At 35.5% G+C, this 26,493-nt stretch overlaps 1 protein-coding gene across 2 annotated transcripts in view; it reads right to left on the reverse strand.

Annotated features, from left to right (window-relative positions):
- Positions 1-26,493, reverse strand: part of DOCK7 (dedicator of cytokinesis 7) — a 212,361-nt gene that overhangs the window by 35,774 nt on the left and 150,094 nt on the right. For both annotated transcript variants that reach the window (XM_077768102.1, XM_077768100.1), the window contains exons 27-36: positions 25,366-25,536; positions 23,248-23,387; positions 18,278-18,447; positions 17,130-17,284; positions 10,647-10,829; positions 10,401-10,536; positions 6,001-6,097; positions 2,931-3,027; positions 2,678-2,812; positions 1,193-1,345 (exon numbers count right to left, since the gene is read on the reverse strand). In XM_077768102.1, coding sequence (XP_077624228.1) covers positions 1,193-1,345; positions 2,678-2,812; positions 2,931-3,027; positions 6,001-6,097; positions 10,401-10,536; positions 10,647-10,829; positions 17,130-17,284; positions 18,278-18,447; positions 23,248-23,387; positions 25,366-25,536 — 1,437 coding nt within the window. The remainder of the gene's footprint in view (positions 1-1,192; positions 1,346-2,677; positions 2,813-2,930; positions 3,028-6,000; positions 6,098-10,400; positions 10,537-10,646; positions 10,830-17,129; positions 17,285-18,277; positions 18,448-23,247; positions 23,388-25,365; positions 25,537-26,493) is intronic.

Consider the following 26,493-nt stretch of genomic DNA (forward strand, 5'->3'; position numbering starts at 1 on the left):
ACAATTGAGAATGTGAGTAATACTATTCCCAAGAACTGTCTTGAGTAAACAACTAGGGAAAATATTTAGTGAAATAAGAGGATTAAACAAACAAACAAAAAAGATATAACAGTTATGAATATCAGCTTGCTAAATAAGAGATAGAAGAGAAATAAATCATTTGTAGGCTTTAAATCATCTCCTCAGTCCAACTGGACCAAAACCAAAAAAGGGTATAGAAAAATAGAATAATGTAATTAACAAGGTATATTTAACTCAGTACTCTGAAATAAAGAGCCCTTTCTTTTTAAATCCTTGTGTAACATTTCATGTCCACAGCACAAAAAAGGAGACATAGTGTCTACATTATATAATCACACTGCAATAAAACTAAAAATTAACATCGAAACTTTATAATAAAAGGGTCAGTCAACGCTTCCACTGAAAAGTACAAACTGGCCTGGGTTACTCAGTGGGTTAAGCATCTGACTTCAACTCAGGTCATGAACTTGCAGTTGGTGGGTTCGAGCCCTGCATCAGGCTCTGTGCTGATAGCTCAAAGCCTGGAGCCTGCTTTGGATTCTGTGTCTCCCTCTCTTGCTGTTCCTCCCCTGCTTGCACTCTGTCTGTCTCTCTCTCTTAAAAATACATTTTTTAAAAAGTACAAATTGAAATAAAAAAATACCTACAAAACAAGAATATGAACAACTGTACGTTAGGATCAATGAGATACCCAAAAAAGTGCTTGAAGGACAATCCCGGGCCTTAAATACATACATAAGTAAAAATAAATGACTTGAACATGACTCAAAATTAGAAAAAAATACAACACATGAATATATGTTAAAATAAAACACCTTAATGAAAGCATGGAATTCTTCAGACTGGTATATAATCATAAAATACCAAACCAAGACATTTAAACTTTTGATTTTCTTTATCTGTATTTTCTTTTTACTTAATGATAATAATTAAATTTTCCAAAAGATCAAGATACATTTATATTCTAATTTGTACCACTATACGTTATCATTAGTAGGGGAAGCGAAATTGGAGATTCAGATTTTTAAGATATACACGTAATGAGAAATATCAAGACAGCCTAACATTAGTCTCAAAATACACACAAAAAATTCCATGTTCCCCCCAAAACACATTTACAAGATATCTGCAGGAGTTATATGTCATTATGAATTCAGAGCAAAATACTTACGTTCCCAATCTCAAAGTTCTGTCTCATAAGTAGGTACAGCGAGGCACTAGCGTGTGACCGTATTGTACTAATGCTGCTGCTACAGTGTCGGAGAAGCCGGAGGCATAAGTCAGCACACTGCTCCGTTTCTTCTTCGAACAAGAGTTCAGGGAACTGTAAAAACACAAACAAAAACAAAAACCAAAAACACCAACACTGAATTTATGCAATAAAAGTTCCAGAGATACATTAATATAGCCTGAACTTGATGTGTTAGTATAGCCCAGTTTTAAAAAATAGTTCAGCAATATTTGCTAATTGGCTAATATTGACAGATTGGGATTGAATACTGATAATAATACTTATTAGTCTATAGTGTAATGTTGGACAATGTCTCATCCATAAAATGGGCCTACGAATAAATCTACATGGGATTGTAAGACTATCTGAGATGAGACACTATGCACAAAACACTTAATATTGTAACCAACGTGTAATAATCCTAGAATGTGTTTTTATTAGAAAATGGTAGATAAGTAATTTTCATTGGTTAAAGCTTTAACAGCTCCGCATTCCATATTATTAGATGACTATAATGAAATAAATACCTTCAAGATTTAAGAATATACCTATGTTCAGAAAACCAACATAGGAAATAAATATTTGAAGTAGCTGAACAAACAGAAGTACCTCCTTTTCCATCTATGGGGTAAGTTAATGTCAATGGAATGAACTTATACTTGAAATTCTTTAATAAATCAAGGACAGACAGAAGGAGATAAAGAGAAAACAAGAAAAGCCCCATATTTTAAATCAGTTATTAATTTCAGTCTTTTCTCCACAACAAAACTATTTTTTTTTTAATTTTTTAATAGTTTATTTATTTTTGAGACAGAGAGAGACAGAGCATGAGTGGGGGAGGGGTAGAGAGAAAGGGAGACACAGAATTTGAAACAGGCTCCAGGCTCTGAGCTGTCAGCACAGAGCCTGACACCGGACTCAAACCAACGAACTATGAGATCAAGACCTGAGACGAAGTCGGATGCTTAACCGACTGAGCCATCCAGGAGCCTCTTTTCATTGTTATTTTTGAGAGAGAGGGAGAGGGAGATACAGAATCTGAAGCAGGCTTCAGGCTCCAAGCTCTCAGCACAAGCCTGATGTGGAGCTCGAACTCACAAACTGCGAGATCCTGACCTGAGCTGAAGTTGGACGCTTAACTGACTAAGCCACTCAGGCACCCCCAAAACTAATGTATGTATGTATGTATGTATGTATTTTTTAAACTAAAGTTTTTTTAAACTCCAAACTGTTTAAACGTGATCCAAATAAGAGAGAACTGAAAGAGCAAGCAGTAAAAGAGAGGCAGAAAAGAATCATTGGTCTTAGGTGATTATTAGAATTTTTACTATATTAACCAAGGAGTGTGTTAAAGGATCTTAAGACAATATAAAGAAAGTAAGCAAAGTAAGCAAAGTTGGACCTGCAGATACAAAAATAACCTACCTTTGAAACCAGGGCTCTCTGGGTAGCGAAACAGTGTTGCAGATAAACCGCACTTTGGTTACAGGCCATGCTATGTAGTAGGACTTTAAGCACCCCACCAAGGATGCTCTCTTTGGATTCTGTTACAGAAACTGTCTGCAATTTAAAAATAGATGAATTTTAAAAAGAGATGAATTATGGCTTAATAAATTCTTTTTGCACAACCCCAATTTACCAGATCTATAATTTTAATTCCTCTTGTTTATTTTCTTACCTGCACAACAATCTCTAATGTATCCAAAATGATTAGGTTTGCTTCAGTAGCCAGATTTCCATCAATTAGTGCTTCATGCTCAATCTCTGCTCTTGACCTAATAGAAAATATTATAAGTAAGTAGATTTACCTTTTAAAAGAGCCAATAGATCCACAATTCAAAGAAGACTTAAAGATACATAGAAATAAAAAACTTGGAACCATTTGTTAATATTTTCCTTAAAGAAAAATTTGTAAGGGAATAAAAGACAATATTTTACACATTATAAAGTGTTTTCTTTTTACCCCACATTTTGTCAACCATGTCAGTACAGATTTTCTCATCCTATTGTAGTTCCACAGTACCACTGAAAACATAAATGTTGAGCTTTCAGAGATGTGGCAAACGCAGGAGCACACTGTTTTATTCTGAATGGTACGGACACTAGGTGGTGCCATATGGGCTTGTATTTAGGGGTGCTTCATGTAAAGCAATACTCAAAATGTTTAGTGTTCATCTTACCGTTTCAAGGATTTTCAATATATTTATTTAGGATAAAAGTACTTACTTTTTTTTCCCAAATTGTCATCTAATTTCTTGTATCAAAAATACAAAAAATTTTGCTACAAAACTTTTGCTATAGAAAGTGATTTAACTCTTCCCCTAAACTCTATACAGAATCACTCAATAGAAACAAAGCAAATTGATGCAATAAAGCAGTTTTCTTAAAGACTAGTATTTATTAAAAATATAAAGAGTAATATTAAGAATACTACATATGATTTACAGGTAAAATTGACATTTATTTTAGTAGCCATATAAACGTATATGTAATGTTTACATATATATATACATATAAACTAACAGTTAAATCTACTTGTTTGTAGACAAAACAAACACATAAATCAAGGTGGAAGTACAAGAACATATTAAATGCTAACTTTTCAAAATCTCTGGTTGTTCAAACCTCTGAATCTTTATTACTGCCACTTAGAACAGTTCATGAATTTATGTTTTATAAATTAAAGGAGAAAATACAACATAGTTAGAATTAAATTAGGAAATATATATATATATATATATATATATGTTCAAACTTAAAATTTCAGCAAGATTTTGTGAAGAAACACGACAATAACAAGATGGTTTAAAAAAAAAGAATCAGGAAAACACCACACACACACACACAGGCCTTTCTTAAAACGCAGTAAGGTATGTAGAGAAAACACATTATACAAATGCAAAAGAAAGCAATATACTAATATTATAGTACCTGGCTGCTTTGTGATTTTTTTAAGTTTATTTATTTTGAGAGAGAGAAAGCACATATGTGTGCCAGCAGAGAAGGGGCAGAGAGAGGAGAGAGAATCCCAAGCGGGCTCTATGCTGTCAATACAGAGCCCCACTTGGGGCTCGAACTCACAAACTGTGAGATCATGCTCTGAACCAAACAAAAAAGTCAGATGCTCAACTCACTGAGCCACCTGTCACCTCTACATTTTGTGATTTCTAAAAAACAAAACAAAACTGAAAAAATAATGAAAGAAATGGACTTGAAGAGACAAGGAGAAGTGGACATACTCAAAGCAAATTTTAAAATATTTATATTGTATTCAATACCTGCTGCAGTCTGAGTATTTGTGTCACCACAAAATTCCTATGTTGACAATCAAAGGCCCAAGGTGACAGTATTAGCAAGTGGGGCCTTTGGAAGGTAATTAGGTCATCAGGGCAGAGCCCTCATGAATGGGGATTAGTGTCTTTATAAAAGAGACCCAAGGTGTTTGCCTGCCCTTCCACCACACAGCCACGGCATTCTTGCTGTAACCCTGACGGGGGCCTTCACCAGACATCAAACTGATAGCGCCATGATCTTGGACTTCCTGGCTTTCAGAATTGTCAGAAATAAAGTTCTGTTGTTTATAAGCAATTCACTGTGTTCTATTTTGTTATAGCAGTCTGAAGAGACTAAGACAGTTTCTGATAATCCAAACTCTCACCTATATGGTACCAAGTCTGTGATTTCTCACTCTACTGGCTTGCACAAGGCAGTGTTTCCTATGGTCTATGAGGTCACTATCTGTGAACTAGTGTTTCTGCAAGTTTATCTGTGAATATCTTTGAAAGCCTGGTCTGAAGATGGTCCTCAGGTAGGATGACCAAGCAGCCCGCTTTACTTTAGGACAGGACTGAAGGATTCCCTGGGATATGAACATTCAGTGCTAACACTGGGTATAGTACTAGGCAAACCTGAATGAGTAGGTCACCATATTCTCAAAGTTTACTGGGCCAGTCAAGCTACTTGAGGGCTAAACTGCAGTTACAAATTATTAAGACAAAAATTTTAGCCTCTTGACTCAAGGCCAAGTTTCAAGCTAAGCAATTTTACCTGAGGTTACATGGGCAGTAAGAAGTGTCCCTTACACTGAAGGTACAGTTCTTTAGGTACAGCTCTTAGGAAGTGCATTTTTAGTTGTTTCTGGCAGTAGGGTCAGTTAGTGTACCTAGTTTACCTCCATGCTAGGAACAGAAGACCTGTAGTGTTTTGTCTTTCCTTAATTATATTTTAAGCTCCAAGAGGACAAAGCTTGGCTTTCTAATTCTTGGATCCCTGAAATAGGAAGTTCAGTATACTCCCAAAATACATTAAAAAATTGTTGCAGAATGTATTTCCAAGGCATATTTTTAGAAACAATTGTTGGGAAACAAAATGGGTAACCATTTTGCTTTACTATACCACATGAAGAACTCTTCCCCCTAAATATTTTTTAATCTAAAATTTAAACATTAAATATAACTGGCGTGCCTGGGTGTCTCAGTTAAGTGTCCAACTCTTGATTTTGGCTCAGGTCATAATCTCACGGTTCATGGGATTGAGGCTGTCAGCACAGAGCCTGCTTGGGATTCATTCTCATTCTCTCTCTCTCTGCCCCTCCCCTGCTCACAAATAAATAGACATTAAAAAATTAAACTATTTTGTTGTATAAGATTTGAATACCTAACATACATAAAACAACAGTAAAATCAGCCATCTTCCTCCTGCATTTGAAATCCATCAAGCCCATCATAACATGAAACAGAATATATTACTTGTCAAGCTTCTCAGTGTTTTGACGCCAGTGAGTCATATCCTTTCTCCACCTCAGATTTTCTTGACTTCCAAAGGCACTTCCAGATGGGCTTCTCTCTGTCAAAGGAATTTCAAAACCATTTTAAAAATGTTATTTCATTTGGACCACCTATACGTATATCTGCAAATATATAAGACATACTGCACAATGTTAACTTTATACACAGCCATTTTATCTTCAGTACAAGTCACAAAAGCCAACAATGGTATTTTTTATTAAAACTTTTTATAGGGCGCCTAGGTGGCTCAGTCAGTTAAGTATCCAGCCTCAGCTTATGTCATCATCTCATGGCTCGTGAGTTTGAGCCCCACAGCAGGCTCTGTGCTGACAGCTTGGAGCCAGAAGCCTTCTTCAGATTCTGTGTCTCCCTCTCTCTCTGCCCTTCCCCTGCTCACATACACTCTCTCGAAAGTAAATAAACATTAAATTTTTTTTAAATTTTGTAACAGTTATAGCAGAAATATATTTATTAACTGTAATATGAAAAAACAAACAAACCCTCTTTCATATTAGCAAACTTTTAAAAACTGTTTTCTCTAAACCTAAACTATGGCCCTATGTGGGCCTTATAAGAAGTTATTTCCTACCACTCTCCCTCCTGCTTAAGCCACCACATTTATTTTGTGTGTTTTCTGTTTATATAGCCTAACTCTATATGCTCTTGATTTAGAACCTCTGCAATGGTGGTTGTTCCTCTTATGTGACTGTGCTTCCTACAAATTTTCACTAGCCAGTCATTCATCTTCCACAGAAAAATCTTCCCCAACTCTCCAATACTTTCTTTCCTCTTAATTGGCTTTAGTTGTTAGCACAGCACTAAGGATCACTTAAGAATGCATATTATGCCTATTTTGTCCACCCCTTTATGTTTAGGGTTGACAAGGTGTATGGCAATACTGAAGTTCAATAAGCTGTTGCTTATTATAGAAACAAAATAAGGATTACTAAAGTAATTACTTCCTCTGGTCCACAGAAGGCAGACAGGAGAAAGATGGGGCTTTCTCCCAAGGCTTCTAGGATGGAAAGCAGACAGAAGAATGCTGAGGGCTCGGAGCGCCTGGGTGGCTCAGTCGGTTAAGCGTCCAACTTCAGCTCAGGTCATGATCTCACGGTTTGTGGGTTTGAGCCCCGCATCAGGCTCTGTGCTGACGGCTAGCTCAGAGCCTGGAGACTGTTTCAGATTCTGTCTCCCTCTCTCTCTGACCCTCCCCTGCTCACGCTGTCTCTCTCTCTCAGAAATAAAAAATTAAATTAAATTAAAAAAAAAAGAATGCTGAGGGCTCCTGGAAGGGGCCACAGCCACAGAACTGGGTTATACAAATCCAGCAGAAGTGAAGAAAGTATTGAGAACTGTGGAGATTCATTCTTAAATGAAGGAAATTAGCCATGATTTCAGGATATCAACTAGAAAACTAAATGCTTCTTTTTGAAAAACCTGAGACTTTAAATTGGTTGGGAGGATGGAAAAAAAAAGGAAAGTACAAATTTAGAGTCCAAATAAAAATTTTAAAACTAATGGGAAACAGGGCACCTGGGTGGCTCAGTCAGTTAAGAATCCAACTCTTAATTTTGGCTTAGGTCATGATCCCAAGGTCATGGGTTTGAGCCCCAAGTTGGACTCTGAGCTGACAGCATGGAGGCTGCTTGGAATTCTCTCTCTCTCCTCTCCTCTCTACTCCTCCCCACACTTGTGTGTGTGCTCTCGCTCTCTCAAAATAAACTTAAAAAAAAAAATGAGAAGCAAATCTGTCACACAATAAAGGACATGTCTGAATATGTCTTTTGCTGTCTCTCCCTTCTCTTTCCTTTTCTCCTTCCTTATTATAAAATCTCTATATTTAAAAAATTTTGTACAAGAAAACAAAAAAAGATATGCCTATATTTACCCAGTTAACAAAACAAATATCTGGGATGTATTTACATCTTTATCATTAACTCCTCCCACCCCCCACGAAATTGTCCTTCATCTCTAAGGTAACAATATCTATCATTAGGTGACATGCCTTGGATGTCCAAATGTAAATAAGAATTGCAAAGGTCTTATTTTTCTAAGAACTTCAATTTTTAAAAAATTAAGATACAACTGACATATGACATTATATTAGTTTCAGGTGTACAATATGATTCAATATGTGTATATTTATGAAATGATCACCACTATAAATCTAGTTAACATCCATCACCATATATTATAATTTTCTTATGATGAGAACTCAAAACCTACTCTCTTAGTAACTTTGAAACATACAATATGGTATAAACTGTAGTCACCATGCTATACATTACACTACATGCTATTCCCAGTACTTAAGTATTTTATAACTGGATGTGTGTACCTCTTGACACCTCCATCCACTCTTCCCTCCCCTTCCCCCACACCTAGGGCAACCACTTACAGAGGTATCTAGGAGTTTATTCATTTATTTATTTTAGATTCTACATAGAGAATTTCAATTCTTACATTCAAACAAAGATAGCTGTCGTAAGGCCACAGGTTTAAAAACAACATACTGCTAACAGTTCCATTCTTTCCAACAAGAAACTTTATTATATTTTTAAGAATTTTTAATGTTTTATTTATTTCTGAGAGAGAGAGCGAGCGTGAGCAGGGAAGGGTCAGAGAGAGAGGGGGAGATACAGAATCTGAAACAGGCTCTAGGCTCTGAGCTGGCTGTCAGCACAGAGCACGATGCAAGGCTTGAACCCATGAACCATGAGATCATAACCTGAGCCAAAGTCGGACGCTCAACCGACTGAGCCATCCAGGCGCCCCCCAACAAGAAACTTTAGAAAGACGTGCAGTAGAATATATAGAACACTACATTGGAAGTCAAAAGAGCCTGGTTTTGTCACTTGGTTTAAGACTGCAGGCAAGTTATGTACCTCTGTTGAGTTTTATTTTCTTTAACTTAAAGGTTGAGAATAATCTTTCATTAGATTTTGGTAATTAAATGACCTAAATAAAAGTTCATTTTCACATTTTTTTTTAATGTTTACTCATTTCTGAGGGACAGCGAGAGACAGAGCGTGACTGCTGGAGGGGGAGAGAAAGGGAGACACAGAATCTGAAGACAGGCTCCAGTCTCTGAGCTGTCAGCACAGAGCCCAATGTGGGGCTTGAACCCACAATCTGTGAGATCATGAACTGAGGCGAAGTCCTACACTTAACCAACTGAGCCACCCAGGAACCCTTCATTTTCATACTTTTTTAGAAGATTGTTGTACATAATAAATCTGTAAGTACACTGTAGGCTGCATATAACTAAAGTGGAAAAAAAAAAAAAACCCAATGGTGCTTTTAATCCCAAAGGCAAAGATTCTGTATTATGATGAAATTCCAATCATAAGTAGCATATAAAAGATATTTAAGTTAATTTGAATAAATGATCACTATGTTTATGGCCTTATCAAAAAAACATTAAAAATATTCATGTAAATGTGCTTTCCAATTTAATCAAATATACATTGAACTATCAGGATATGTCATGTACACAGATGACTAGGCTATGTCCCTGACCCTAAGGAAATCTCAGCAACATCATTATTTGCCACTTTAGAATTTACAAAATGTTTAAACCAACATGGTCACTACAAAGATGATAACATCAGTTAGTTACACTACCTTCTAAATTCTCAAAACAATCACAAGTGGATGGGGAACAGGAAAGTGAGGAGATGGACTGACTTGGCCAGGGTTATGTGGCTAAGCAGTACCTAGGATTAGAAACAGGCCTCAAATGCCACTAAATGGCTTCTCTCTCTCTGATATCTGAGTCTGAGGGACAATATCTTTCTCTGAAATACATGCTGTTTTAATTCATTATATAAACTAGGAAATTTTTAAGAGTAAAAAGTGGTGCTACGTAGCAAGTATGGCACCAGGAGTGAATTCTAATGTCAGTTATGGACTCTGGGTGATAATGATGTATCAGTGCAGGTTCACCAGCTATAACAGGTGTACCACTCTGCTGAGGGATGTCGATAACAGGGAAGGCTATGCCTGTGTCGTAGAGAGTACACAGGAAATCTCCATGCTGTTAGCTCAATTTTGCTATGAACCTAAAACTGCTTTTAAAAAGTTTATTTTAAAAGATAAGCAATGCTATTCATAATCACATAAGGACAATAGGAATAAACTGAGACCGTCCAGAACAAATCAGGAAATACGTTCACCCTATTCAGGACTCCAATTTGAATTCCTACAGAGAAACGGTTATTCAAGTTAACTCAGAGTTTTATTTAAAACTTTTTTAAAAAAAGTATAGAATCACTGAAGATATGCAACAATGATCACTGTAATAAATACTTCAAAGAAAGAGAAAAAATTCTCACCAGAAGGAGAAGATATTGTGTACGTACCAAGCTGCCCTCGGCTTCGGCGTACCATTTCTTGCCTAGCACCTATACTCCCAAGAATAGCTTCTTCAAGCTTTGCTCTCATGTCTTTTGATTTCTTGAAGGTCAAACTATTCATTCTTTCAAACACTTTCTTTCCCTAAAATTTAAGCATTAGAAAAGAAGAGGGATTGAGGAAATTTCCTTCCTTCTTTTCCACATTATGTTTTCTTCCTCTTTCTTCACTGCAATGGCATAGTGATCACTTACTTTGTACTCAAAGCAAGATACGCAGAGGTAAAGCAAATCTAACAGACGGTTTAGCTGTAGGACTGAGAGATCTGTGAACCACTTTTGTAGAACCGTCTCATCTGCATTCTTGAGAACCCAAAGTAGACAGATCAAAAGGCTCCGACTTGATTCTGCTGAAAAGGTTGTGTGTTGCCTACCACTCTGAAAATAAACAGTAGAATGAGACAGACTGATCAATGGCCATTTCTTTTTTGGGGTTGTCAGCTGTTTTCTTCTAATTGCAATAAAGCAAAAAATTGCTTAAAAAATCAAATATTTACAAAGAACTATTTGGTTTAGCTAATACCTGAATAAGTCATATAGGAAACTTAAACTTAAGGTCCTGAAGTTTAATAAACTTTTCCTGGCATTGAAAGATTGTTTTAATTTATGGTAGGGATTCCAGTAGATAATAAACACTAAAAGAAACAAGGGAAAAAGATAACAGATCCACTATTAAAACTAAGATACCTATTTTCATCATGTCTAATATGGTAAAAAAAAAAAACTCCATAAAAGTGATATAAGAATAGAATAGAATAGTAATAACAAAATGTTTATCAGGTTTAAAGAACCATGGTTTCCTCTCAAGGGCCGCTGACAAAAGGGAAGAGTCTTAGACCATACATAAATAAAAAGCACTTTCACTTAGAGAAATAAGGTGAAGGTGTTATTTTCAGTCTTCAGTCTGCATGAATTAATACAGCATGTGAAATACAAATGAAAAACTAAGAATAAAAACTTGTCTCAATATCACTTATTCCATATTTACTCTGTTTTAATCATCATGCTAAGCTCTTTCTGTATATTATTTCATTTAGTCCTCCAACAATACTACCAAGCAGGCTGTATCATCTCAATTTTACAGACAAGAATATAGGATGACAGTAACTGTGATGATGATGACAAAACAGAACATTTGAGATGTGCTGGACACTGTGCTAATCACTTCTTATTTGATTCTCATAACAATTACGGAGATGGTATTAATCACTGTTCATTTCTAGTTTAAAGGTAAAGAAATGAAAAGCTAGAGATTAAGCCAAGATTTTAGTCCAGGTTAACCAGACTCCAAAGCCTATAATCTTCACCATTATACTACATTCTAATATTTGGTTAAGTGAATATACTAATAATAAGAAAGCACTGGAAGGAATGTTGAGAAGACAAAGGGAAGTTTAACATACTTAACTGTTGAAGTCATGATCTTAACTACTACCCTACTCTCTCCTCCATCCTGAATGATAAAAATGATAGCAGTCTACTCTTCTATGATGCTTAGTCTGTTGTAGGCACTGTACTGAACACTTTATGCATATTAACTTATTTATCCCTCACACCCATTCAAAGAGATTATTCACCCCATCTTACAGACAAAAAACCAAGACACCAAGAGTATTCTGCACAGGTATTTTGCATTAAGTAGCAGGCCTGAGATTCAAATGCAGGAAGTGTGGCTCCAGAGAGAAATCAAGCACTTATCTACAAGACCAACAAATTTGAAATGATGGGTGTAATGGACAAATACGGAACATTAAAATACACTGAAGAATATGCACTTCCAAATACATAAGCTATTTGTAAAAACTGAGTGTATACAAGACCACAAAACCAGCTGCCACAAATATAACAAACAAGTTACACAAAATTCTCTCATCATGAAATCAGGTCAAATCAGAAACAAAGGAGTATAAGAAATTTTCCTATGACTAAGTATTTTAAAACAAAAACTCACAGCCTGAAAGTCAAAAAAAAAATCATAATGAACTTCAGATATATTTTGAACTGAATAATAAAAATGCTACATATAAACTGTGGCATGTAACTAAATCAGTAATTAAAGAATAATATACGGGCTTAAAATATGTACCAAAGAAAAAAGGATGAAAATTAGTGAGTTAAACATCCACCAAGAAGTCAGAGAAAGAACATTATCAACCAAAGAAAGTAGAAGACACTAAATAATGAAGATAAACATTCAAAAAACCCCGAATTGGTTCTTTATAAAGACTAAAGATATACACAAATTTCTAAGACTGATTTAAGACAAAAGGTACAAAAAACCAGTGACAGAAATGAAACCATTTATATTTACTACACATGATACAGACATTAAAAAGATTATAGAAGATATGTGAACTTTATATGCCAAAAAATTTTAATAAATTTCTACTAGAGTAAAATTTACAAAAAAAATATAAAAAGAAATAGAAAACTTCAACAGTCTTTTTTTTTTTTTTTAATGTTTTATTTATTTCTAGGAGAGAGAGAGAGAGACAACGTGACCAGGGGAGGGCCAGAGAGAGAGGGAGTCACAGACTGAAACAGGCTCCAGGCTCTGAGCTGGCAGTCAGCACAGAGCCCGACGTGGGGCTCGAACCCACAAACTGCGAGATCATGACCTAAGCGAAAGTCGGACGCTTAACCGACTAAGCCACCCAGGCACCCCGAAAACTTCAATGGTCTTATAGTCATTAAAGAAATTAATGTAATTTTTAAACTTTCAAAAAAGAAAACTCCAAGTACAGATGGCTTCACCCACAAGTTCCCCAAATACTTCAGGAAGAAATAACTCCAAGTTTAAACAAGTCTCTACAGAGAACAGCATGAAAGGGCATATTCCCTGGCTCATTTAAATCGGCTAACCTAACCCTGATTCCAAAACTTGTTAAGAATATTATGAACATTATGAGAAAAACATTACAATTTTACAAACAAACATAAATACATATATCTTAAATTATAGCACATATATCTTAAATTATAGCACATAAAATCCAAAAGTGAAAAAAACCTGGGTTTTATTCAGGAATTGAAGGTAGGTTTAATACTAGAAAACCAATTGAAAGGGGTCCAGGTAAAAGATTAAAAAGCAAAATAATAGGTGTCTGGCTGCCTCAGCGGGGTAAGCATCCAACTTCGGTTCAAGTCATGATCCCATGGTTCGTGGGTTCAAGCCCTGAGTTGGACTCTGTCTGTGCTGACAGCTCAGAGCCTGGAGCCTACTTTCAGATTCTGTGTCTCCCTGTCTCTCTGCCCCTTCCCTGCTCATACTCAGTTTCTCTCTCTCTCAAAAGTAAACATTAAAAAAAAAAAAAAAAAAGTAAAATAAAATGAATGTCTCAATAGAAGGAAAGAAAGCATGATCAAAATTCAACTATTTGTAATTAAAAAACAAAACTCTTAGCAAACTAGGTACAGAAGTTCAATAATGTACACTTGATCTTAGCCAAAAGGCCAAGAAGTGATAGAAGTTCCGTAATGTAATAGAGAATAGCTAAAAACAAAAAACAAAGAACAAAAATCTCAAAACATAAAATCCCCCCCCCCAAAAACTACAGCACATATGTTTAAGAATGAAATGCTCCAAGTTTTCCCTTTATTATTTTTAAAAATTATTTATTTAGCATATAGTGCAACAATGATTTCAGGAGTAGATTCCTTAATGCCTCTTACCCATTTGGCCCATCTCTCCGCACACAACCTCTCCAGCAACCTTCAGTTTGTTCTCTGTATTTATGAGTCTCTTATGCTTTGTCTCCCTCAGTCTTTATATTATTTTTGTTTCCCTTGCCTTATGTTCATCTGTTTTATATCTTAAAGTCTTCATATGAGTGAAGTCATATGATATTTTGTCTTTCTCTAATTTCGCTTAGCATAATACTCTTTCTAGTTCCATCCACATAGTCGCAAATGGCAAGATTTCATCTTTTTGATTGCCAAGTCGTACTCCATTGTATATGCATATCACATCTTCTTTATCCATTCATCTACTGATGGGCATTTGGGCTCTTTCCATACTTTGGCTATTATTGATACCAAGTTTCCCCTTTAAGGATGCTATCACCACCACCCCTTGTATTCAACTGTACTGGAGGTTTTAGTCAGTAAAATAAATTATCAGAAAAACATGAAAGACACAAACTGCCATTATTCACTGATGACTGGACTGTATATGTTGAAAAAGTTACAAAGGTGTTCATTTTATAATATTTTGTATTTGTATATGTTTCATATAATTTTTAATACATAGTATATTTAAACTAAGAAACGTTTTAAAAACTGAAAAGGTCGGTCAACAAAATTGAGCACTGTGGTCCCTCTGAGGGGAGAAAGAGACTGGACTGAGGTAAGACTGGGAACTTGCAAGGAATTTGCAATGTTCTATTTCTGAAGCTGGGAGGTAAGTAAATTTTTGTTTTTTCTATTATTATACATTAATTGTACATATACTTTTGATATTATACATACAAAAGAATATATAAAGTACAAGTGATAAAATAAAGTTGATAAAATAAATTCATCAAAATTAAAAACTTTGCACTTCAAATGATACAACCAACAAAACAAAAAATAATCCACAGAATAGAATATATGCAAATCACATATCTGATAAGGGATCTGTATTTAAAAAATATATAAAAACTCTTTATATATTTATATTTACATACTCTATATATAGCTCAATAACAAGAAAATGACTAACACAATACTTAACTGGCAAAGAATATGAATGAACTTTTCTCCAAATAAGACATACAAAAAAGATGTGCCAATAAGCAAATGAAGATGCTCAATATCAGCAGACATTAGGAAAATGCAAATCAAAACTACAGTGAGATTACTACTCTATACTACTATTATGCTATTTAGTTATAATAAAAAAACAGATAATAGCAAGTGTTGGTGAGGATATGAGAAACAGGAATTTTAATTTATTGCTGGTGAGAATGTAAAATGGTGTCGCCACTTTGAAAATTCCAAAGTTTCCAAAAAAGTTAAACACAAAGATAACAGATGACCCAACAAATCCACTACTAGATATCTACCTAAGAGAAACAAAAACATGTGTACACAAAAATATGTACACAAATATTCATAGCAGCATTATTCTTAACAGCCAAAAAGTGAAAATGATCCAAAAGATCATGAATTAACACATGGATAAAAATCTGGTATATCAGTACAAAAGAATATTATTTGACAATTAAATAAAAAAGGAAGTGCTGTTATACATTACAACATAGAAAATTACAGTGCATAATTCCATTTTTATGAAATGTCCAGAATAGGCAAATCTAGGCAGATATACACAGATATACACAGTAGACTAGCTGCTGTGAGGAAATAGGGAGTGGCTACGGAATAGGCCTCAGGGTTCTTTATGGCAGAAATACTCTAAATTTAAATTGTAGTGGTGGCTGCACAACTCTGTAAATATATTAAAAACCATGAAACTGTATAGTTAAAATGGATGAATCTTTTCTTTTTAAATTTTTTTAACATTTATTTATTTTTGAGAGACAGAGAGAGACAGATATGAGCAGGGGAGAGGCAGAGAGAGAGGGACGCACAGAATCCGAAGCAGGCTCCAGGCTCTGAGCTGTCAGCACAGAGCCCAACGCAGGGCTCGAACCCACGAACTGTGAGATCATGACCTGAGCCAAAGTCGATGCTCAACCAACTGAGCCACCCAGGCGCTCCTGGATGAATCTTTTGATATGTAAATTATTTCAATAAAACTAAGTGGTCAGGCTAGCTTCCATAAGTCTTACTGCATTTTTCTGAAAGAATGTCATTTGAAACTTTTAGAACTTGATCTTGGTCTACTGTTTTGTTTCCTCTCTGCTCCCATATCTTTTGCTCTTTAAGGTGCAGAGATCCTATCATTATTTTTAAACATGAAACAGGATCTTTACAAATTAGACAATTTTCAATTGCTAAACAATGAGGATATTTCTTAGGGTTGATAAAGAACCCTAAGAATGCCTGGGTGACTCAGTCCATTAAGCATTTCATGATTTCGTCATTCATGAGTTCAAGCCCTGTGTTGGGCTCTGTGCTGACAGCTCAGAGCCTAAAGCCTGCTTCAGATTCTGTGTCTCCATCTCTCTCTCTCTCTCTCTCTCAGCCCCTCCCCTGCTCGTGCTCTGCCTCTCTCTCAAAAATAAATAAATTAAAAAAACCAAAGACAAGAAAGAAAATAGCTTATATACAATAAGGCAACTTTCAAAATTCTGAATGACAGAATACAAAGTTTTATACCATAAACCTTGAGGTATTGATTTTTAAAACAACTTAGGGGCACCTGGGTGGCTCAGTTGATTAAGCATCTGACTTCGGCTCAGGTCATGATCTCACGGTCCGTGGGTTCGAGCCCCACGTCAGGCTCTGTGCTGACAGCTAGCTCAAAGCCTGGAGCATGTTTCAGATTCTTGTCTCCCTCTCTCTCTGACCCTCCCCTGCTCACGCTGTCTCTCTCTCTCTCTCTCTCTCTCAAATAAATAAAACATTAAAAAAAAAAAAACTTAGTATAAGATAGGCAGAACCTTAACATTTCCACAAATAAAACTCACAGTACTTCTGCATCAGCTAATACAACAGCCTCAGTTATTTAAGAGGATACCCTTGTAAATATCTGTATTTCCACAAAAAAAATTGTGCAAGAAGGGTTGCTCTTACCGATGATGTGAGGAGGAAACTGCCGGGCCTGGTTAGCTGAGGAACTGATGTTCCTGCAATTGCCATGGCAACTGTCTGGCTTATCATGCTTCCGCTCTCACTTTCATAGTCATCAGTGGCTATACAAATTGGTCTTCCTCTTTGATTGTGAGTTTCTGGAAAGAATAATCCCAAAATAAATAAATAAAATTCCATTTAGGTTAATCAATGGTTACTAAGCATCCAATTTGCTTTCCTATTCTCCACTACCCTTTAAAGAAAAAACCTATTAAGATGTAATATTTATCATTAGATTGACTTATTTTAGACAATATTTTAAACATTAACCCATTCTTACAACAATCATGTATAGTTTTGTAGAGTAAGAAAAGATAATATAAACATTTCTTTTTTTATGTTTTCTTTTTTGAATAGTTTATTGTCAAGTTGGTTTCCATATAATACCCAGTGCTCATTCCCACAAGTGCCCTCCTCCATGCCCATCATAATATAAACATTTCTGCCTTCAGATAAAGGAAGTCCATTTTAGCAATCAAAATACTAGTTGAACACTCAACAACCAGTCTCTTAAAGGCATGGAGTTCTTTATCTTTATATCACTAGCTCTGCTGAAGTTCTTAATACGTATTAAGTACTTAGTAAATGTTTGTTTTTATTTTTATTGAACTGGAAGTACTTTATCAGGTTAATCACTAGTTTAAATGCAAACTACAGTGTTTTCTTTAAGGCAAGTATATTCTAAATAGGGAAAGCAAGAGCAATAAAATCTGGGCGTTCTAGTTTTTAAAAAGCAACAGAACTTCAACTTATTAACCTAGTGTTAACAGTTAACATAATTCTTGATATTCAGGTGAATATTAATTTCAGCCTTCCATATTAATAAAATTGAGACTCAAGGTGGTAGGTATTGAAATGTCATATATCATTATTTTAAAATTTATCATAAGAACACTTAAGGAAAGTTTGCAGTGAATTCTCTCACGTAGTCAAAAGTTATTCAGTAATATGGTTAAATATTTAGTTTACTTATGTCAGTGTACATTTCATTATATTTCTTTTCCTAAAATAAGATCTTTATCCTTGAGTTATTTCTAATACTTTTAAACACTGAAATTTCCTTTAAAATTTGTTTTAAATATACTAAGTACCTGTAAAGTCATACAGCTGAGGAACAGTTTCCATGATAATGCCAATCAGAGGTAGATACAACATGGCCACCCTAGCCTTTATCTGGGGGTCAGAGTACCGTGGGTCTGAGTCGTGACTGGATAGTAAATTGTGTACCATATTGATGACTTTCTTGTGCAATCCAAACAGTCTATTTAAAAAGAAGAGGAAGAAGCAGCAGCAGCAGTAAGGTCACAGAGATTAGTAAATATCTTTAAAGCAAACAGTAAGTCATGGTACTGAGTCAATTTTAACTTAAACTTTGCCACATATTTGCATGTATTCTTATAAAACATTTCTCATAAAATTAACAAATGTCTGTCTGTATAAAGTAAGGATGGAGGGAAAAAGGAAATGCTAAAACAAATTCACTGAGGAGTAAATCTGAATATTTTTACATTAACTATTAGTGCATACTCATATTGAATAACTTAAGACAGTAATGGTTATATTTTAAAGCAAAAAAACAAAAAGTAAATCTTAAGTAGCTAGAAATTTTATTTCAAATTTGATCTTTTACCAAATGTTTACATTTACCAAAACTAAACTTTCATTTCCTTTTTCTAATAGACAAATCCTCACTTAATGGATTATGCAGTCCATAGGCTGGAGAGCTGCCTTTGATGTCTCTTTTGAAACTCAACTTCCTTGCTAATTCTACCTCATTCAGGCCCTACTTCCCAATCCCTTCAATTTCAACTGGGCTAAAATACTCATCATCACACTTTTTTTTGGCCACTTCTTAGGCTGAAGGTGCTTTGACTATGCCAACTATTCTAATTAAACATTCTGCCAACTTCCACCGGCCCTTATCGCAACACCTGGCAGTGGTGTCACATCTCACTCTCCTGCAGCCTCTCACCATCAATATGAGGACAAGACTTTACCTCCAACTTCTTTTAGGAGAGAAAAACCACTCTGAATTTGCTCTGGCCAGATCTTTTAACACATCTCCACCTTCATATCTCCATCATTCCTTCTGTCTCAGAAAAAGCTGTATCTTCTTTCAAAAGGTAATTTCCCCATTATGTTCAATGACCCCCATGTTTCTTCAACAGCTTCAACGCTTCCCTCACAAACTCTTCCCTTCTTTCTTTCAAATAAGACTTTCCTATGTTGAAAATACAAGTTTACTTGAAACTACTTTCCTCTAGCTTATATAGCATCCCTCAGTAATGAACAAGTATTATAAGGTACCCAGTAATAAACTTCCTGAATGGATAGTCCACAGCAAGTGTTTCCAGTTAGTTTCTAATAAATGGAATTTATTTTTAAATTAATTTGTAAAATTTATTTAATTTTTAATTATTTAAATAAATTAAATGTATTAATTTTATTAAACAAAATTAAATTTAAATATTTAAATAATTTTTAAATATATAAACCCCCACTCCCTTTTGCTGAAACAGTTTGAGTGATTACACATGGCACTGTACTAGTTTCATCATTTGATAGCTAAATCATTTTTTAGATATTTAACTTCTATTTCCCTACTTAAGATATGAAGGTAATTACCTACCTCATAAGGCAACTGTGAGAATTAAGTTGCATTATTTATGTAGCATACTTATTAACACACTGTCTTGCACACTGCCTTCCATAGTATATACTAGCTTTTATCACTTTTAAGATCACATAGCCAGTTTGGAAGCTAGGGTTGGAAATCAGGTAGTCTTACTCCAGAGCCCCTTATCTTATCTGCCACTTTCCACTGCTATAAATGAAATCTAGCTGGAGATTCTTCTTCCTTCCAGATTTTTATTCAGAAAGTGTATTTTTAAACACTGTCAAGAACCACGTCTAAATGATATCTCAGATTTTATTCTCCAGTTCTCCTCTCTGTCATTTTCTTTTCTCTTCTCAGTATTTTCTCCAAATAGTTCCAACCCCTCCTCATACTCTCTCTCATTTTATTCAAATCTCAGATTCTGGTCATTTGCTTTTTATGATCTCCCTTTTGGATTTTTTTCATTACCAGTGGTGACTGCCAAGCCTGGGTGTATATTCCTCAGCTCTCTGCAGCTACCAACCCGACTTCAACCCACCTATAAAGTCTACCCACTCATCTTCATAAAGCTTTTCTATATGTCTACATTACCCAATCATATGCAACTAATTAAATATATGTTTATGCAGGGCCTACAACAACCTATTCTAAGTGTTAAGCTCAGACATCGTCCCTGCTCTTAAAGAGCTTGAAAAGCAAGAGAGAAACACAGACATGAAAATAATAATTCAGTGTCACAAATGCAGTAGTAAAGGTATTCGTGTTCTATAGAACTATGTCTGTGCTACAAAATTAGCATTAATCATAGTGTATGGTTTCATAGTCTTAATTTTCTATCTATAATGAAAATTTCTAGAGAGCAACTCTTGAACTGGTATTAAAACGTATTATTGCCATTCAAGGAATTATTAGCAAGCAGATGAAGTTAAAGAAGCATTCCTCAAGGAACCAAGACATTGTATGCATTGTATGTTGTATTTTATCTACATACCATTAAAGATTATAATATTTAGAGATAGGATCTGAGTCTCTTAGTCACTCATTCTTTGAATTAAAATCTATTTATGAATGTGTATTCGTTCACTTTGTAGCAGACACAATTCTAGGGCACTGGAAGGACAGTAGTGAACAAGAAAGATCAAGTGCATGCTCTCAGGAAATCACATTCTAATGGGAGCAGACCAAAATTAAGCAGCAAATTTCAGGTAAGTATTTTGTAGAAAAATAAAAGAGGGCTATATGTTTAAGAATGATTGTGGCAAGGTAATGTGGCTCTAATTTTAACTGGATGGCTAGTGAAAGCTTCACAGAGAAGATGCTATTTGAGTGCAGACCTGAAGAATTACAAGTTGCAAATGGGTACATGACAGTCTTAGGGTAATGTGAGCACTGCTTCAGACAGAGAAAAAATCCAAGTGCAAATATCCTAAGATGTGAATGAGTTTGGCACATGAAAGAAACAGAAAGACAGACCTGGGTGGCTAGATTTTAGTATGTGGGAGGGAAGACAGTGGCAGGAGTACACAAGTGGCAGGTACATAGGACTTTGAGGACCATTATTAACAGTTTGGGATTTGGGGTGCCTGGGTGACTCCATCGGTTAAGCATCCAGCTCTTGACTTTGGCTGAGGTCATCACACAGTAATGATATCGAGCCCTATGTCAGGCTCTACACTGGGAGTGAAGCCTGCTTGAAATTTTCTCTCTTTTCTTCTCCCTCTGCCCCTCCACCATGCATTCTCTCTCTCTCTCTCTCAAAAAAGAAAAGTCTGGATTTTACCCAAAGAATATGAAAACACTACTTCAAAAAGATATATGCACCCCTCTGTTTAGTGCAGCATTATTCACAATAGCCAAGATATGGAAGGCAACCCGAGCGTCCATTAACAGATGAATAAAGAAGATGTAGTGCATATATATAGGTACATAAATTATATATATATGTATATGTATATGATAGAATATTAACCATAAAAAAGAATGAAATCTTGCCATTTGCAACAACATGGCTGGATCTGGAGGGTATTAAGCGAAGTGAGGGATGCCTGGGTGCTTCAGTCAGTTAAGCATCCAACACTTGATTTTGGCTCAGATCATGACTCATGGTTTGTCAGTTCAAGCCCCAAAGATTCTCTCTTTCTCTCTACCTTTCCCCTGCTCACGCTCTATCTCTCTCTCAAAAATAAATAAACTTAAAAAACAAACAATAGAAGTCAGTCAAATAAAGACAAATACCATATGATTTCACTCATAGGTAAAATTTATGAAACAAAACAAATAAAAGAGATAAACAACAACAAAAAAACCCTCTTAACTCTGGAGACCAAATTGCTGGTTACCAGAGGGGAGGTGTGTGTGTGTGTGGAGGGAGGGGGGGATGGGTGGAAGAGGTGATGGGGATTAAAGAGTGCACGTGTTGTGATGAGCACTGAGTGCAGTATAAAGTGTTGTATCACTGTATTGTACACCTGAAACTGATATTACACTGTATTAACGTTAAGAGGAATTTAAATAAAAACTTTTAAAAAAACTCCTAAAGATCCTATTGTGAGGATTAAAAAAAAAAAGCAATTATTACCCAAAGGAATTATGATCACAGAGATTTTTTAAAATAACATTAAGATAGCTGGCTCAGTTGGCTAAGCGTCCGACTTTGGCTCAGGTATTGATCTCACAGTTCCTAAGTTCGAGCCCCAGGTCGGGCTCAGAGCCTGCAGCCTGCTTTGGATTCTGTGTCTCCCTCTCTCTCTGCCCCTCCCTGACTTGTGCTCTCTCTCTCTCTCTCTGTCTCTCTCTCAAAAATAAACAAACATTAAAAAATATTTTAAATAACTATTAAGATAGAAATACCCTATAGGGAAGCTGGACCACAACACTCAAGCTATTTCTATACATTCCAATCACTAGACAATATGCCCTTTCCTTACTTTATCAATTACCAAAAATTCTATACATGTGTATACAACTTTGGAAGTTCTTAAAACCTAAGGATATTTGTTTATAGGACAAGTTTGAAATAAAATGCTACATAGTATGATGGTAAATAACACATTTTCCATACAAGGAATCAAATAGAAAACTAGTCCGTTTTTCTCAATTGAAACGTGCCTACTGTATACAGCAATAAATCTATGAGTCTACCAACTAATATGCACAAATATATTATATAACCATTAAGAAGGGGAAAAAATCTTACCAAATAAACCACAATACACCACTGATTTCATAACAAACCTCTAATTCAGAGATGATAAAGTATGAAAAAATAGCTTTCTTAAAATCAGTGAAATGCAGAAATAACATGAATATGGAACTTTGTGAATACAGAAGATGAAGAGCGGTAAAGAGTATTCTTTTGATTCTTAGGAAGATTCAGTGCAATACTTATGTCCCATTATCCAAAATCAAACTAATATTCTACAAGGCAAAAACTAGTCTACTTACCCGTCAGCATCAGGGTCTAAAATGACAGCCAGCTCTGTTAACACAAGTCCTGCCAAATAATGTTGCTGGCGAAAAGGCACAGACAATTCAAACATATTTGCAATCTTCTGGTCTTGTACATTTGTGGAAAATCCAGAACTCTGTTTGGGAGTGAGGTAGGACAAAAACAATAACAGCTGTGCAACATAACATCCTACAGACAGAACATGACAACAAATGCAGTATGAGCAATATCTCAATATGAGATACACCTGGTGTAGGGTAGTCTATTTTACATTACTGTTCTTCACATTGGGGAAAGTAACTGCTCCTATTTTTGGTACAGGAAACTAAGATGAAAGTACAGTTTTAATTATTTTCAATTTCCTTTTCCTCATGTTGAAACTTTTCCATCTGTTTTTTTCTTTATTCTCTTAGCCACTTAATGTTTCAGTATCATACCCTGAAGGAGAAAAAAGTAACTAAATCCAAATGACTTATTGCATACTTACTGCTGAGTACAAAAGACACATTCTTAGTCAACGCTACTGATTTCCAGACAAGGTCCAAATACCAGTAAAATTGTTCAACAGAGAAAATACTATCTCTAGAGAATTACTATCATGTTGTGGTTCACTCATTTTTAAAAGGTTTTTAATACTGCAAATAGCATCCCTCCAAGACAGAGTTAAAGGCAAGAGTGTCCACAATCTCACTCCCCTCTAATCCACATTCAAGACCATCCATGTGAGATCTTTCAGAAGAACAAGAGATTTCAGATTTCTCTATGGAGAAATTATCTTCCTAATAAGTATATAAAATTATTCTTGCCTACCCCTACCTCCAGAAACAGTGATGTTTCTGTCACGTATTAGAATCTGAAATTTATGTAGATAAGAAAGTAGGGAGCAAGAAAATGGAAGAAATTCTATTCATTTCTTGGCTGAATGAGTTGGTCAAGGAGGGTGTTAGGTAGACACAACTGTAATAAAATTACAGATTTTAGGAACTATGCTTACAATTAATTTGTGCTTCACTGTGTGGTCATGTCTTTGGCAGAGAATGTGGGAAGAAAGCAAAAGACGAGCCTTATCTGTTCTAGGAAGAAGTGTATGCTAACCAGGTAAAAGAGTATGTGAAAATAGGCCAATCCATAAGCCTTTTCATAAAGGTAAAATGAAAAGTTGCGGGTGCTTTCTGATGTTTTCCAATCTAAATAAAGTTAAAAAAATTTTTTTTTTATCAAGCATCTGACATTGATCTAACCTAGGGAATTATGTCCTGGAATTAAGTAACTAAAAAATAAAATTACAAAGAGTCGAGATTGACTTTGACTTCTCACATTAAGAGCTTAAGAAAGCTTAAGAAAGCGGCTTGTTTGCCTCAGGAATTATACAGCAGAAAAAATGTTTCACTAGAGGGAAAACCAGGATTCTCTGACATTAAAGCCACAAAATCTTTTAATGTCCAACTGTATGATAAGACACATAATAATTGCTACAATAACCCTTTTTTGTCTTGAGAGAAACTACTAGCTGTTGAAGTCAGTTTTATCCAATAAAACCCTGGGAATATCCATCTAGTTCCCTTTGTGTTTTCTAGGTACAAGAGAGGTGGGCAGGGCTGTCTCAGGATTACACCGCAGTTTGACTTCTTTCTCTGCTAAATTATGCTTCACTCCTTTTCCTTTCACAGATATTGATCCCTAATAAATATCCTCCATCCCAAACTCAAGACAACCTTGCATCTGCTTCAAGAAACCCAGCTTGTGAAAACATCTCAATGGGCTGATAGAAGTGAATTCACTCAGATGGATGTGTATAAATCTCTAAGAGGAATACAACACAGTACATAAGGACTGGGGCTCTAGAATAAAGTCTACCTGTGCCTTGATTTAAGCCTAGCTTTGCCACTTACCTGTGCGGTCTTGGGTAATTTAATGACTTTTCTGTATTTCCTATGTAAAATGTGTTCCATATGTAAAATGAGAATAACTGAACTTATCCCCTAGAATTGCTCTATAGAGCAAATAGCAAATAGCGATTACTCAATGGTATTACTTATAATTTTTTTCCAGTGTTTAGAATGCTTTCTTACAAACATGGACTTTAAAAGATTTTTTCCCAACACTCTGCATACCTGAGATGTTGCAGAAGAAACAGAAGGTGATGGTGATGCCGGTGGAGTAAGCAGGCTGCAGGGCAAGTTTAATGTAACGTAGTGCTCATGGCTACAGACAATTCGCAGAAAATCCAGTCTCAAGGACACGAGGACACTTGGATTTGGTAATGAATAAAGCTTTGAAGATACCTTATAAGCATTATATAAACAAAAGAACACCCATTGAATATATCATTTCTCTAAGCCAGCATCAGAATGACAGATTAAGGAATTAAAGAATAGTATCTATTGGGCAGTTTTTGGATTTTGTGGTTTAAACAAGATTATCATTTTTTCCTAGAGTTACTGCTACAATAAAAAATTTGGAACTACAAGATCTATTAAGATTTATAAATCCACTGACTGGGCTAAAAGCCACATTCTTTATATTTCCAATACAGCATTAATATTTCCACTTCTCAGGGCACCTGGGTGGCTCAGTCGGTTAAGTGTCTGACTTCCGCTCAGGTCAAGATTTCACAGTCCATGGGTTTGAGTCCCACATTGGGCTCTGTGCTGACAGCTGAGAGCCTGAAGCCCGCTTCAGATTCTGTGTCTCCCTCTCTCTTTGCCCCTCCCCCTCCATGCTCTGTCTCTGAAAAATGAATAAACCTTAAAAAATATATACATACATATATTTTTAAATATATAAAATATTTCTACTTCTCCAAGATGCACTTTATGAAGCAAAAGTCTCCCACCAAAATAACTTCATAAAAGAAATGATACATTCTTTGGCTAATTAGCACCTTGTGATAATCTATATTTATGATTACCTATTTGTCTATTTACACAGCTATACCAGAAGCTACCCTGAGGAGACATATATACACTGACTTAGGAGCTCTGGCATCCTAGGGTATAGATCAATGTCTGGCAAATACAGGATATCAATGCTTGAAGAATAACAAAAGATTTGAGGAGCAACAGAACATGAAATTTGGAGGGAAAGTAAAAATAATACATATTAAATTTTTTTTTAATGTTTATTTATTTTTGAGAGAGAGACAGAGTGTAAGCAGGGCAGGTGAAGAGACAGGGAAGTGACACAATCTCAAGCAGGCTCCAGGCTCTGACCTGTCAGCACAGAGCCCTATGCGGGGCTCG

Source organism: Crocuta crocuta, unplaced genomic scaffold (genome assembly GCF_008692635.1).
Source record: "Crocuta crocuta isolate KB4526 unplaced genomic scaffold, BGI_CrCroc_1.0 scaffold85, whole genome shotgun sequence".
Taxonomy (NCBI): Eukaryota; Metazoa; Chordata; class Mammalia; order Carnivora; family Hyaenidae; genus Crocuta; species Crocuta crocuta.